General features: G+C 35.6%; 1 protein-coding gene across 2 annotated transcripts in view; it reads right to left on the reverse strand.

The window, feature by feature from the left end:
- Positions 1–14193, reverse strand: part of CRAMP1 (cramped chromatin regulator homolog 1) — a 108846-nt gene that overhangs the window by 74902 nt on the left and 19751 nt on the right. For both annotated transcript variants that reach the window (XM_027862955.1, XM_027862954.1), the window contains exon 3: positions 2835–3028. In XM_027862955.1, the coding sequence (XP_027718756.1) occupies positions 2835–3028 (194 nt within the window). The remainder of the gene's footprint in view (positions 1–2834; positions 3029–14193) is intronic.

Genomic DNA, 14193 nt, shown 5'->3' on the forward strand with positions numbered 1-14193 from the left:
ATTATTATACATTAAATGATGAGCACAAAGGAGTGAACCTGGGAAGAGAAATTTAAATTTTATCATGGTTTCCTAGTTAAAAAGTGCTGTTAAGAACATGAGGTCAAGTGCTGTTAAGAACATGAGGTCACAGATATGCCAGAAGGCAGGACAAGACCCTGAGGCTCAAAGTAATGTACATTTGTAATCTTAGCAGAAAAAGATAGATATTTATAAGTATTTCATACCCTCAAGAAAAACACCCCACCTTCAGAAACAGGATGCAGTATGTACTGAGTGTCCTATACCTTTACTTTAATCATATCACTAGGTATTAAATATGACATTTTAACAGAATGATTCCAGATATGTTAACTGTAATCTATGAGAATCCTTAAGGGAATAATTCTACATTTAATTCCCTCACTAGTACCTGTGCCCTTCTTCTCTTTAATGCTTCTGTGCAAAAGCTAAATGTATGCTTTTAAAAACATTTTTAGAAAAGACAACATATTTACAGATACTGTATGAAAAAAAACAGCTGCTAAACAATCTTAGTACCAAAAACAAGCTGCTGATAAGTTTCTGACAAAACATAAAAAGGAATGGATGACACAAAAGAAAAACAGAGGGAAGTGATAATGTGCTTGTTAGTGATGTAATGAATGAAGAAGTATGGTGTTTACAATTTGAATGTAGAAAGTGAGAAGCTGCAAAAGATAACATTGAGGTTGAATGGGAGAGAGACGAAAGAGAAGCAGTAACACAGATTAATGAATATAATTAAATATATTACATGTGTGGTCATCTCCAGTTATGGAGAGAAATGAAGGCTGGAGAAAGTAGTGATGAGTTTTGAAGGTAAGACTCAAGAACTGAAAAGCAATGGAAAAATCAGTGAACAGGAAAAAGGAAAACAGTAAAATGATAAATCACTTAAGAAAATGAAAAGGCAGAGGTAGGCAAGGAGGAAGATGTAAGAAGACATAATCAAAGCATAAGCAGAGATTGTAGGCAAAGGGGGAAGAACTTCAGTTGTTATTTTTAAAAAAGAAAATAATTACATAGATGTTGTTTCTAAAAAGCTAAGATATTTAGAGACATCTTTTCTTGTCTTTTATTGTCACCACAGAAGAAGAATTTCTAAATTACATAGACTGCAACTGGTCAGTTCCAGTTGGATCACAACCTACATCCTAGTCACCATTCTGCTTCAACTACTGCCAAGATAGATGAAATTAACACTATAAGATGTAACAAATAAAAGAAATATTTTGGGCATACTTTATCAATGATAGTTAACATCAAATGATTAGTAGAGTTAAGCATAACCATATATAAAATAGCATGTTATAGTAGAGAGAAGGCCCACCTTAAAAGTAAAAAAGGCAGAGACTCAGGAATTGCCTCAGACACTTAGCTGTAGGCAAGCACCTTTTAGTGCACTAGGCAACCTGAAGACCCCATGTAACAAAGAAGTTGCCCATTTGCATAAGTGAAGTGAATTTCTACACTAAAAGTTCCCTACGCTGATGAATCCATAGGTTGAGACAAAAAAAAAAAGAAAGAGAAAAAAGAAAAAAGAAACCCAAACTATAAATGGAATAGTTAGTAGAAGAGTATTAATCAAACACTAATGGATCAGAGATTCAGAGCTTAAAGGAACCGAGAGGTCATCTAGTCCACTCTCCTCCTTCTACAGAGGAAGAGGCTAAGAACCAAAGCTCTTACTTAAGTGACTTGCCCAAAGTCATGGTGGTGAAAGAAAGCAAAGCTGTTACTTTAGCCCAGACTCCCAATACAGCATTCTCTCCACTGCCCCCTTAAGGAGAACCTTTCTGTAACATCTCAAGCACCTCCAAGGAAAAAGGAAGGACTTTTGACAACTAAGCAAAACTAATTTCAATGAGATAAATTAATGAACGAGTAGTTTTTCTCTCAATTGCTACACTCAAACTAACAATGAAGTCCACTATTAGAAAAACCTAAACAAGGCTGATAAAAAATCTCACAATCCTCCCTAAAAACTAGTCTGAAGAGACAATAAAAGATATCTAAAAATAATATAACAAGAAAACTCCTACACCAGACAAGACAATTTATACTCAGATTGGAAGTCTGTACTGGAGAAAGGACAATCTAATAAAAAGCACAATTTCTAATTACACTTTATTTCGAGGTCTTACATGGGAAAACTAAAGGAACACACAAGTTCATTAAGCAACTGCTTTATAGAGTGGTAAACACAAAACAACTACATTCTAACAAGGACAACTCTATCTCCATATTGTTACAATACTCTAAACCAATTCGTTCTTAATACATGAGGATAAGAGCTTTATCCAAAGAAAAATTATCCAAACTAATTTATTGGTCATCAACCTCAGAGAAACAATGCTGTCAGCTAATGTGCTAACATGACTCCGGGATGTTTAACCTATATTTGGAAGTATCCTCTTTTCTATTCTGATCAGAGTCCTATACCTCTAACTTAGACCTCCCAACACCTAGGCTTTAGCAATAAATCATCCCACACTTTAGACTCTGATAAAAGAAACACACAGAAGTACTCAAGACCAGATCCCAACCTTAAGAGCATGAAATAAGAAAACTATAACAATAAAGTTTACAAAGAGCTGTTTGATGATTTGTATATTGTAGGTGACTGATACATTCCAGATCTCTGTTACTTACTTATCTAGTGGCATGAAAAAAGTTTGCTCATTAGCACAGGCATGTGGCCAAAGTGCCACAAGAAAAGTGACAGAAAAGAAGTGGGGACAAACTGACCCACAGACCAGCAGAATGGATGTGAGGGAAAGTTAACACTGCATTTTAATCAGTCCATCACCCACCTCATATAGTCCCTCAAAGAAAGTGTTCTTATCCTCGGTGCTCCACGACTCCCACTGTCGCCGGACCTTTTTACCTTCTTCCTTCTCTCCACTCGAGGAGCCCAGGCTCCTGGTAGACGATTTGGAGCTTCCAGAAGGCGCACTGGCAGTGATTCCTGACACACTGCCAGAAGATGGCCCTCCATTGTCTGCCCCTGGGGGAAGGAACAAGGTATGGTGGGTTAATACCATGGCATTCATGAATCTCAGCAAATGAAACTATCCTGTGCAACAACCATCAGAGGGCTCAACAGAGCTCATGAAACTATAACCAAACCAAAAAGTATCTACTGAGCATCTGTGGTGGTTATTGCATTAGTTTATTTAATGATTTCAAAAAATTCTTCAGATAGTGATGAGTTAAAGATATAAATAAATGAAAATTAAGTAGTTCAAGAAGCAGTAAGATAGTGGACAGAGCACCGGCCCTGAAGTCAGGAGGACCTGAGTTCAAATCAGGCCTCAGACCAAACACTTGACACCAGCTGTGTGACCCTGGGCAAGTCACTTAACCCCAATTGCCTAAAAAAAAAAATAAATAAATGAATGAATGAATGAATGAATAAACAAACAAATAAATAAAAAGAAGCAGTAAGACAGAAATGATAATAGGACATGTAATTTGAGTGATTTTTTTTCCAATGGTAGTGTTTCATAGGGTAATGGGGTAATGCTCCATTCTTACAAGCAAAATTGAACCAGATAGTCAAAAGTTGTACAGGTACCAGTCTGGTCAGGTTTTTCTCCAGCCTCCAATTGCTAGCTTTGTTTCTTCTCTATGTAAAAATCTATTCTTTTATGCCTCTCTGAACCTTAATCCCTACATCACATACTTTCATATTACCACAACTTACTGGCCTTTTTCACATTATCTTCACTTAGTAATCCTTTATAGTTATTGAAAGGAGAATACAATTCAAAAAGTTAATGACTTGCTGAGCAATGGAATTTCATTCCCATGGTAGCTGGATTACATAGGACTTTAGCAATTAGCTCATTTTCAACAATGAAAAACAAACTAATGAACTATATCTGTGTTGATGGTTCTATATCAACCTAATAGTTTAAATGATGAATGATGTCTACATTAGGGAGGCTGACAGCCCAATATATCATTTTTTACTGAACTATGAAAAGTACCAAACATATTCAACATGAGCCAACTGGCTATAAGTATAGTGCCAATGAAATCACTATATATGCATATTGTGTGTGCATGTGTATATATGTACATTAGCAATCTAGCCAATGAAAACTAGAATAAAATGGCAGATATAAAGGACTGTGGTTCACAGAGTGCTGATTCTTAAAAATAAATCTGTGACGTAATTCATTAAATTTTTTAAGTGTTTGAATGCTAAGTGGATTTTGTTTTTTAAAAATGCCAATATCTATGGAAATCAGGAAATGAAAACTATTGAATTCCCATGTTTTTCTGTATTTCAAATAAAATGTGTATTAAAACCCATCATAACATTTATCCATATGTTTAAAATCACATTTGTAATGAAACTGTTAAATGTGTTTGAAAAGTTACATAAATTCTATTAATATTTCACAAATGAATCATTTTATCCTTAGACAAAGACCTGATACTCTGGATTCTATTTTTCACTTTCAAAGCAAAAAATTCCATTTCAGCATCTGAGGTGGAGAGATGTGACTTTTCAAATTCTGAACCTTTTCAATTCCTAGAGTTTTTAGAGTGATATTAGAAAGATGTTAAGAATGAACGAAAATATTAAATACGTAACTACCCTTTCGACACCCTGAATTGAATGTCAAAATCAACATGACCATAATAGAACTATCTTTCTCTCCAAACCTTCCCCTCTTCCTAATTTTCCTATTATTGTTAAGGGTACCACCATATTCCCAGTTACCTAGGCTCACAATCTCAGTATCATCCTTGAGGCTTCACTCCAGTAACACAGCTACCATTTTAGTTCAGAGCGTCATCACCTCTTGCCCAGATTACTGCAACAGGCTTCTAATCGGTCTTCATTCCTCTTTGTCTCTCCATTCAACTGACTAACTTATCTTCCTGAAAGACAGCTCTGACCATAATCTCTTTCTCTCTACCATTTAGTAAACTCTAGTGGCTTCCTCTTATCTTTAGTATCAAACAGAAAACCCTCCACATATGATACTGAGCCCTTCACAATCTGCTCCCTTTCCTACCTTTTCCCTAATTTCTTTCCAAACCTTCTCTGTTCCAGCAATACTGGTTTACTTGCTGTTTCTTGCGCTTGACATCCCATATATCCAGTCTCCATGACTTTGCACTCACTTAGCTGCTCATCAAACCTGGAATGTTCTACCTCCTCATATCCACAGCTTCCTTTAACCAGGCTCATATTCCACCTTCTGCAAGTGGCTTTTTCTGGTCCTTCTTGCTACTAGTCCCTTCTCTCTGAGATTACCTCCCATTTAATTTGCACTGCAATTTCTGTTATAGAGATGGTTATTTGCATGTTGCCTCCCCCATTAGATTTTGAACCCCATGAGAGCAAGGACTATGTTTTTGCCCTTTTTTGTATCCCGGTTAAACGCTTAATAAATGCTTGTTGGCTAAATGACTAAGTGCTGGGGATACAAATACAATAGTGGGAAAGTCCTTGCCTCTAAAGGAAAAGAGAAAGTCTAAGGAGCGAGGCAGTTTTCTCCTTAAAAAAAAAATTTATAGTAAAGGAACATGATGTAATGGATAGAGAGAAGCTTCAAAGTTCAGAAAATGAGTTCAACTTATTCCACAGGTACATACTGGTTATGTGACCATAAGCAAGTCATTTAGCAAAGGACCAGTCACGTACTAAATGTTTAAAAATGCTTTACCTACTTATCTACACAACTTCTCAGTGCTTCCTACAACTCTCTATGACTAAAAGTTACATAGCAATTGCAGATCTGCATTGGTAAAGGAGGGATTCCACAGTGGAAATGAGTGACATTATAATTATATTATAGAAATTATAAATCCAGAACACCACATAGATCAGTTAAAAGGGGGAGTGGGGGTCGAGAAAATCATTTATCTATAAAACTAAAGGAAGTAAATAAATACTAATGCTCATATAAGATCCTTAATCGCCTATCCCTTATTTTCTCTGACCACACAGTATCAATACAACATCAAGGAACTTTACAAAGCAAAATAATTCTAATTATTTAATAGGCAGTCAAAGAAGACCGTTCATAAAGATGAACATTTTCTTTCCTCAAATGATCAAGAAGAGAACCAAACTTCGAATCCACTCTTGATGAGAAAATGTGACTGGAATGCTGGACTGAAAGCCAGAAAATCTTTTTCTGAAACCTTGCCTCTGACACTTACAAGCTGTATGACCCTGGGCAAGTTGTTTCACCTCAAATTTCTTCATCTACAAAATACGGACAATAACAGTATCGAATGGCAGGGCTTACTCTGAGGATAGAATGAGATATTTATTAGTGTTCTTGGGCCATAGGTCATGAAAAATGTAATCATTTTCCTTGCAAAGTTCTAACATGACACCCATAATGGTTGGTCCAATTTATCTCTCTACCAACAGCTCATTAATTTACCACAGCTCCTCCTATTTACTATACTATTGTTTTTTAGTTATCTTTGCCAATTTACAGAGTATAAGGTGAAACTCAAGGGTTTAATTTTTATTTCTCTTACTAGTAATGATTTGGTTCATATTTTCAGAAGGGCATTTATGCAATTCTTCCTTTGAAAACTTTGTCCATATCATCTGTCTACTTACCTATTGGGAAATGAGTCTTGTTATATGTGTGTCAATTCTCTATAACCTGCATATCACATATATTATTGATAACTGATGCAAATTATTTTACACCATGTAGTTTCTCTTTTTGTTTTACCTTAATTCATTTTGATGATGCAAATTTTTAATTTTATGTAATCAAATTGTCAATTTTATCTTTTGTGACTTCCTCTATGTTCTCCCTAATTTTCACAAATAGCATTTTGATCTCTGTCCTCTATTCAGCTGCCAAAACATTCTCTCTACAGAGATGTGTTCTTGATTATTAGGATCATAAGCTACTCATAAATAATGTCATACTCATTAATAGTTTTTCCTTTATCTGTACTTCATAAGCCAATGTAGGGAATCGGATCCAACAAGCCAGGATCATCAAATCAACTCATACTTACAGGATGAAACAAGGACAAAATTTCCTCAAAAGATAACACTATGGTGAACCTATTAAATGCAAATCTAGCTAATACTGTAATTGGTTTTTAACACTTCAGTCAAAAGGATCAGAGAGTAGTAGTAAGTAAGGAAGAAAACCATTCAAACTTCTCATGACCTCAAACAATCAAAATAGTTTAAGGAAGCAAAAGGGAATTCATTATGTTGAGCACCAAAAGAATTATTGCTAAAAGAAAAGAAAAACAACAGACTTAATCACTTGAATGTTTTTATGCTGTTGATTCACCTCAAAGATTTAATAAGTGCCTAAAGACATTGGGCATTTAAAAATTATACTAGTTATCAGGAATATCTAGAAGTTCTGAGTTTGAAGGGACCTCAGTGGCCACCTCATTCAATAGATATGGAAAAAAAAATTCCTTCCACACTTTTCTGCTCTTCTGCTTGAAGACTCTCAGTAACCAGGAAGCCAACCTCCTGAGACAACTGGACAGTTTTTATTTTTAAAAAAGCTTTTCTTATCAGATTTCGTGCTGTCTTGGGGAGGGAGGGAGAGAAAAATTTAAAATTCAAAAGCTTATGGAAATGATTTTTGATAAATCAAAATAAATTAATAAAGAAGCTTTTCTTGACATCAGACCTAAATCAGCCTCTGTGCAACTTCCATTCATTACTCTCTTTTGCCAAAAAGCACACATCTCTGCTGCTCTGGCAGGTGACAGCCAGGTACCTAAAAGGCTATAATGTCCCCTCTAAGTCCATTTTTCTCCGGGTTAAACATCTCAAATTCTCAAAACTGATCTTCACGTGGTAATAACTGCATGCATTTCACCATAGCTGCCCTCCTCTAGATGCTTTCCAGGTTTATCAATGTCTTTTCTAAAATGTGGTGACCAGAAGCAAATGCTGTACTTGAGAAGCTATGTCTCCTTTGTGTAGCACAGAAGTTCCCAAACTTTCTCAGCTTATGGTATATTTTGTATCTCAGTATTTTTTTCAGTGACCCTGGACCAAAAGAAATACTTAATAGTTCCATTTATTAAGTAGTTCAGTCCAAACAACTTCTTAAGTATTTATGTCTTAAAAAAAAAAAATTAAAAAAAAAAGTATTTATGTCCTAACAACTTAGTATTGAAAAAACTGGAAAAATTTGCATTTGAAAAAATACATGTAGGAGCATCTAGGTGGTGCAGTGAATAGAGCTGTGGCCTTGGAGTCAGGAGGACCTGAGTTCAAATCCAGCCTCAGACACTTAACATTTACTAGCTGTGTGACCCTGGGCAAGTCACTTAACCAAGCAAAAATCAAAAACCAAAAAAATAAAATAAAATAAAAAATACATGTAAACTGAGAGAGAAAAAATAATATTTTTAGTTCATTTCTTAAATAACCACATTACTTATTAATGGAATGTGTGTGCCTTTTGGACACTGTACAAATTCTCAAATTTTGAAATTATATTAGACACCATCACCTTTATTTCCTATTCCATGCTGATTTTCATATGGTACTTGCTTTTTATCACGATGAAAATCTAGCTTGGCAAAGACATGACATAACAAACGTGGAAGTTCAATAAGTTACTGGTGTAGCCAGAAGTACCAGTAAAAAAATAAATCATACACTGAGAATGTCATCAAAATGAATGTAATATGAAACTGTGAACTATCTTTAGCTTATAGGGTACATGGTATCTAAGATGTGTCCAAGAGATGTCAAATCTGTTTCCCTTAAAAATTTAAAATATCCCACAGCGCCACTACCATTTATCCAACAAGGTACCACAGTGCATGTAGGAACCTTAGGTGTAGTACAAGATCTCCTGAGCTTCCTTTGCCAATTGCCTTCTTGGAAGACACACCCTCCTAATGAATTACATTAAGTTTGGAGTCTATTAAAGCGCACTGTTGTTTAGCTATATGCTCCCCACCTTGAACTTAGGTTAAAAAAAAAATCTACTTTACAAGTAAAATAGTGAGAATTTATATGGTGCTTTAAAGTTTACAATGTACTTTACAGATATCTTCATTTTATCCTCACAACAAGCTTGGGAGATATAATTCCCATTTTATAGATTAGGAAAGTAAAGAGAGGCTAAGAGACTTGTCCAGTATCAGTCGGCTAACAGGTGTCTTAGATTCTGTTTGAACTCAGGTCTTCCTGACTCCAGATCCAGTCTTCTCTATCTACTGTACCACCTAGAACCTTGCTTAATTTTGCAAACCTCAAAACATTATGTAGATAATAGTTACAATTATTATTAGCACTATTCAGCCCAATGTTCTAGTCTGTCAAAATGTTTTTGAAACCTGACTGTGACCGCACAGAATTAAGCACAGATCTCTGGGGCACACCACTGATCCTTCCAAAGGGACAACTATCTGAGTCTGGCCATGCAACCAATTTTGAATCTATCTAATTGCAATGTGATCTAGTCTACTTCTTTCCATTTTTTCCAAGGAACAGCATAAAAGATTATCAAACACTTCGCTAAAATCCAGATAAATAAACCCCCAGCATTCCCTAACCTACCAGTGTAGTAACCTTGTCAAAAAGTGAAATAAAGCTATTCTTTGAGAGATGAAATAATGCTAGCTCTTTTGGATCACCACTTATTTTTGTAGACATTCACTGACCATCCCTTTACAATGTATTTCAGAATTTTTGAAGGAATTAAAGTATAAGCACACTAGCCCAATGTTTGCAGACTCCATTCTCTCTCTACTTTTGAAAAGCAGGACAACTAACTGCCCCTCTACAATTAATTCTTTATAATATATAAAAGGTTACAGATGATGGCTCAGCAATCACACCTATTAGTTCTTACAGTAGCTGACATTATTCATTTGGGCCAGGTAACTTTTTATTATCCCATTATTTATCTTGGTGGTTTTTCACTTAAGGGGGGAAAAAAAACACACTATATTGGGTTGAGAGTCCCTGCTCTCAGACAGCTTATATTCTACTGAGAGGAATACAAGTACACAAGTAAGAAAGGAAGTGACAAATAGGCTGTGAAGCAAATGATTTCAAGAGCTGCAGGTGATGATAAAAATGCATTCCAAACAAGGATCACCTGTCCAAAGGCAGAGGTGGGAAATCGAATGTTGTACATAACAAACAATTTGACTGAAACAGGGTACAAACATGAATAATACGTACAAAGAAAAGAAAGATAGATGGGATACCAGGAAAACACTTGTCCATTTTATCTTAAAGGTATCATCAGGGAGTCACTGAAAATTTGTGAGTGGGAAAATGACAGTAAGATATGTTTTAGGAATACCAATTTAGTAGCTGTGAGGAAGATGGAGAAGAGAGACTAGAAAAGGGGAGATCAATTAGAAGAATATTGCAATAACAAAGGCAAAAGAGTTATAGAAATTGTTTAAGCAGACAGAAGGGGATGGATATGTGAGATGTTACAGAATAATCAATAAGAAATGACAATTGATGGTGAGGGATAAGGAAGAGTAAGCAATGACTGTGAAGCTATAAACCTGAGTGAGATGGAAAAAAGTAGTGTCCAGAACAGATAAATGTTAATGTGAAGAAAGAATGAGTCTGGGAGAAAACGAGTTGTTGTTTGGTCAGCAGGCAGTTGGAGATACAGGAATGAAATTTCAATAGAGATGGGGGCTGGAGGCATAGATTTAGAAGTCATTTGCACAGGTGATAATTAAGCCCACTGGAGTTGATGCAAACACCAAGGGGGAAAGTGTCGAGAAAGAGAAGAGAGGATCCAAAGAGTCCTGGGAGATACCCACACTTAGAAAGAAGAAATGGAGAATGAACTAGCAAAAGAGACTGAAAAAGAACGAACAGACTCACAGTCATGATGGCAGACTGAATGACTGCCTAAAAACCTGAAATCTGTGCCAGACCAAGTAATGAGCAAAAAATACAATGGGAGGCGCCAAGCTCTCTCCATAAGCACCACAGCCTGGCTACCCTCTCTCATTCCCTTGAGGATGACTTCAACTATGGCACCGGTGCAGTTTTGGCCAGCATCCACATCTGCGATGTCCTGCACTACTTCCTGTATCTCTCGGGGATCTTTGGGTTTGATTCTGGACATTAAGTTGAACAGGCATAAATATCCTATTAACTTTTTGGATTTACACTTCTGGAATCTTTGTTGCTAAAATTGGCGTTTTATGACGTGCACATTGTTCTACAGGCTTTTATGCTGACTCCTTGAGTTCATTTCATGGTTTGAGTCTATTCACTTTACAAAATCTAAGAGAGATTTCAACAAATTTGGAGGACGGCTTTTTGCCTTTTTTGTTTATTTTTTTCTTGTCAGGATTCTTGAGGTTCTTCTATGATGATGAATTAGTAGAAGTAATCTTTTCTGCGATAGCTCTTCTGTTCTGTGGATTCATCATTTACCATACTCATCTACTGACGCATAAACTGTCCCCTAAAGAATATATACTGGCTGCCATGAACCTCTACTTGGATAACATCAATCTATTCCTGCACCTATGGTGTTTATTAGATACATTTAATAAAATATTACTGAGAAAAACAAAATGTATTTGATAAGTAATAAGACTTGGGATACATACTGTTAAAAATTGTTTTATCTCTAGTTACTCGGTATTTGTGAGACCGAAGCTTTACTAATATTTTTTTTACATCGAATATCAAATTTTTGATTTAGAACTTCTGAATGTTTCATATAGCTTACTTTTTGATTTTGTATTCTCCTTCAAAATGTTTAAACTTAATAGCTCTAATAATATTTACTCTTTGTAAAGACTAGAATTAGGTTTTGCACCCAAGGTAAATTCTTGATTAAAATTTTTTGTTACCTTTAATTTCAGTAATGAGACATTAAAAATTTTGTCTTATTTTTCTCCTCTTCTAAATTTGCTATAGGTTGGTAGTTCGTAATTCTGAACTGTTTTATGAATATATAAAATAAAATTAAGGGTTTCTTTGCATAGTAATTTTATTTTTTAGATTTTTCCTTAAACACTATTCTGAAAGTTTATTAGATTTGCATTCTATTTTGAAGGCTTTAGTTCCATTATTATTTTGAATAGTATAAATTCATTTGTACTGAAACATTTTAATCTTAATCGGAAGCAAAATACCTGTAATTGAGCATTTTGGATCCAGGCAACTAACATTTTTAGAATTATTCAGTATTGTAATGAAACTGATTTTAGATCACTTTTATCACAATTTTACATTCATATGCATTATAAATATTTAGAAAAGATCTATTTTAAGATAAGATATAAAGTATAAACATTAACAAATATTTAAATGTACAGGTTTAATATTAAATTCAGAACTGTTCATGTATTTAGGATGTGTATATCGTGTTAAGCAACCTACATTTCAAAATGTAGGCAGAAAAAGGAAAGAAATTCAATTAGAAACTATAGTAAATTACTTTTTTCAACCCAGAACTATACAAGTCAGCCCAGAAGCCAATGTGCAAATAAAAATCGAGGCCACTAGCAAAGCCAGTGCGAGCACAAGCAAACAAGCCTCAAGCCTGGAACCTGATGAGAGAAATGACAAAAACATATCTAACTTCAAGGCTCTGTAGCTAGAGGCAGCAAGAAAGGAAGCCTCTTAAAGAAAGCTCCAGGGTGCTTGCCCCAAAGCAGGGATCTTGGAAGCCCCAGGGAAAAGCAAAGCTAGGGCAGGTACAGCAGGCAGCCCAGCTGTGATCTGGTAGCCTCAATCAAAGACTCCAAAGATGCCTTGGCACTGTTCCAAGACATCAAAGAGGGCCCAGGTCCCTAAAAATGCAGTGTGTTGAACCTTGAAGATCCAGAGGGCCTATCCCCCCAAAATGAAGGTTTGCACAAGAATCTGGAGAGACCAAAGAAAGTCCACCACCCCACCCAAAAACACCAAAGCCCTAATTCAGGAAATAAAGCTGGAGAGATGGGCAAACTACAGGAAACACTCAATACTATCAAACATTACTGCACATCTAGAGAGAGATGTACTTAAACCCTCAAAAGGATAAAGTAATTATGTAAAAATTATAAACAATGTCTCAAAGGACGAAATGGACTTTCAGGAAGGCCATGAATACATACCTAAATGAAATGAAGCAAGAGATAAGAATGAAATAAAAGGTCTAATGAATTGGAAGAACAACTTAGAAAGTGGTAAACTTTACTCAAACGATGGACTTCCAGACAACTGGATTAGATCAAAAAGAAATCAATGACTCCATAAAACTGCAAGAAATGTTAGAATAAGATCAAAAAACTGCAAAAGTAGAAGAAAATGTAAAAGAAATTTCCTAACCCTAAAGGTAAACCTAAAAGTAGGGGGAAAGAAAGCCAAGAACTAGAATCTTATCAGCTGCCAATCAACTGAGGAATGACTGAGCAAACTGTTTTATGAATGTAATGAAATATTAATGCACCATAAGAAATGATGAGAAAGACAATTCCAAAAATTCATGAGTAGTATGAAATCATTCAGAGTGAAGTAAACAGAATCAAGAGAATGACTTACACAAGGTTGTTCGGTTGTTTCCCAGTCGTGTCCAACTCTTTGTTATCCCATTTGGGGTTTTCTTGACAAAGGTACTGGAGTGGTTTGCCATTTCCTTCTCAGATCATTTTACAGATGAGGAACTGAAGCAAACAGGGTTAAGTGACTTGCCCAGGATCACACAACTAATAAGTGTCTGAGGCTGAACTGGAATTCAGGAAGATAAGTCTTCCTAATTCCCAACCCAGTACTCTGTCATCATACCACTTAGCTGCCGGCTCACACAAAGAATGACATTAAAGAGGAAAATCAACCTTTGAAAAACTCGGGAACACTGACCAATCTAAAGACCAACCATGTCTACAGAGGACCTAAGATGAAGCACGTTATCCATCTCTTGATGGACAGGTAATGGACTCAAGGTGCATGCATTTTTGTTACCATGCTTAGTTGTTAACAAGAGTTTTTTCTCCCCCATCTTTCAGTTTTTTTTTTTAACGAGGGAAAGAGGTAAGGGAAGAAGGAAGGTAAGCAATTGTGAAGTCAAAAAAAGGCTACTTTAAGAACTTTATAAAATGAACAGAAAATTATTAAGTTCAGAAGGAAACACAGACAAGTAAGGCCATTTAAAAATAATGTTTGGAATTTTTTCATACATACACGTATACATATATATAAAACAA

This window comes from Vombatus ursinus, unplaced genomic scaffold, assembly GCF_900497805.2.
Source record: "Vombatus ursinus unplaced genomic scaffold, bare-nosed wombat genome assembly UNPS02014770.1, whole genome shotgun sequence".
Lineage (NCBI taxonomy): Eukaryota > Metazoa > Chordata > Mammalia > Diprotodontia > Vombatidae > Vombatus > Vombatus ursinus.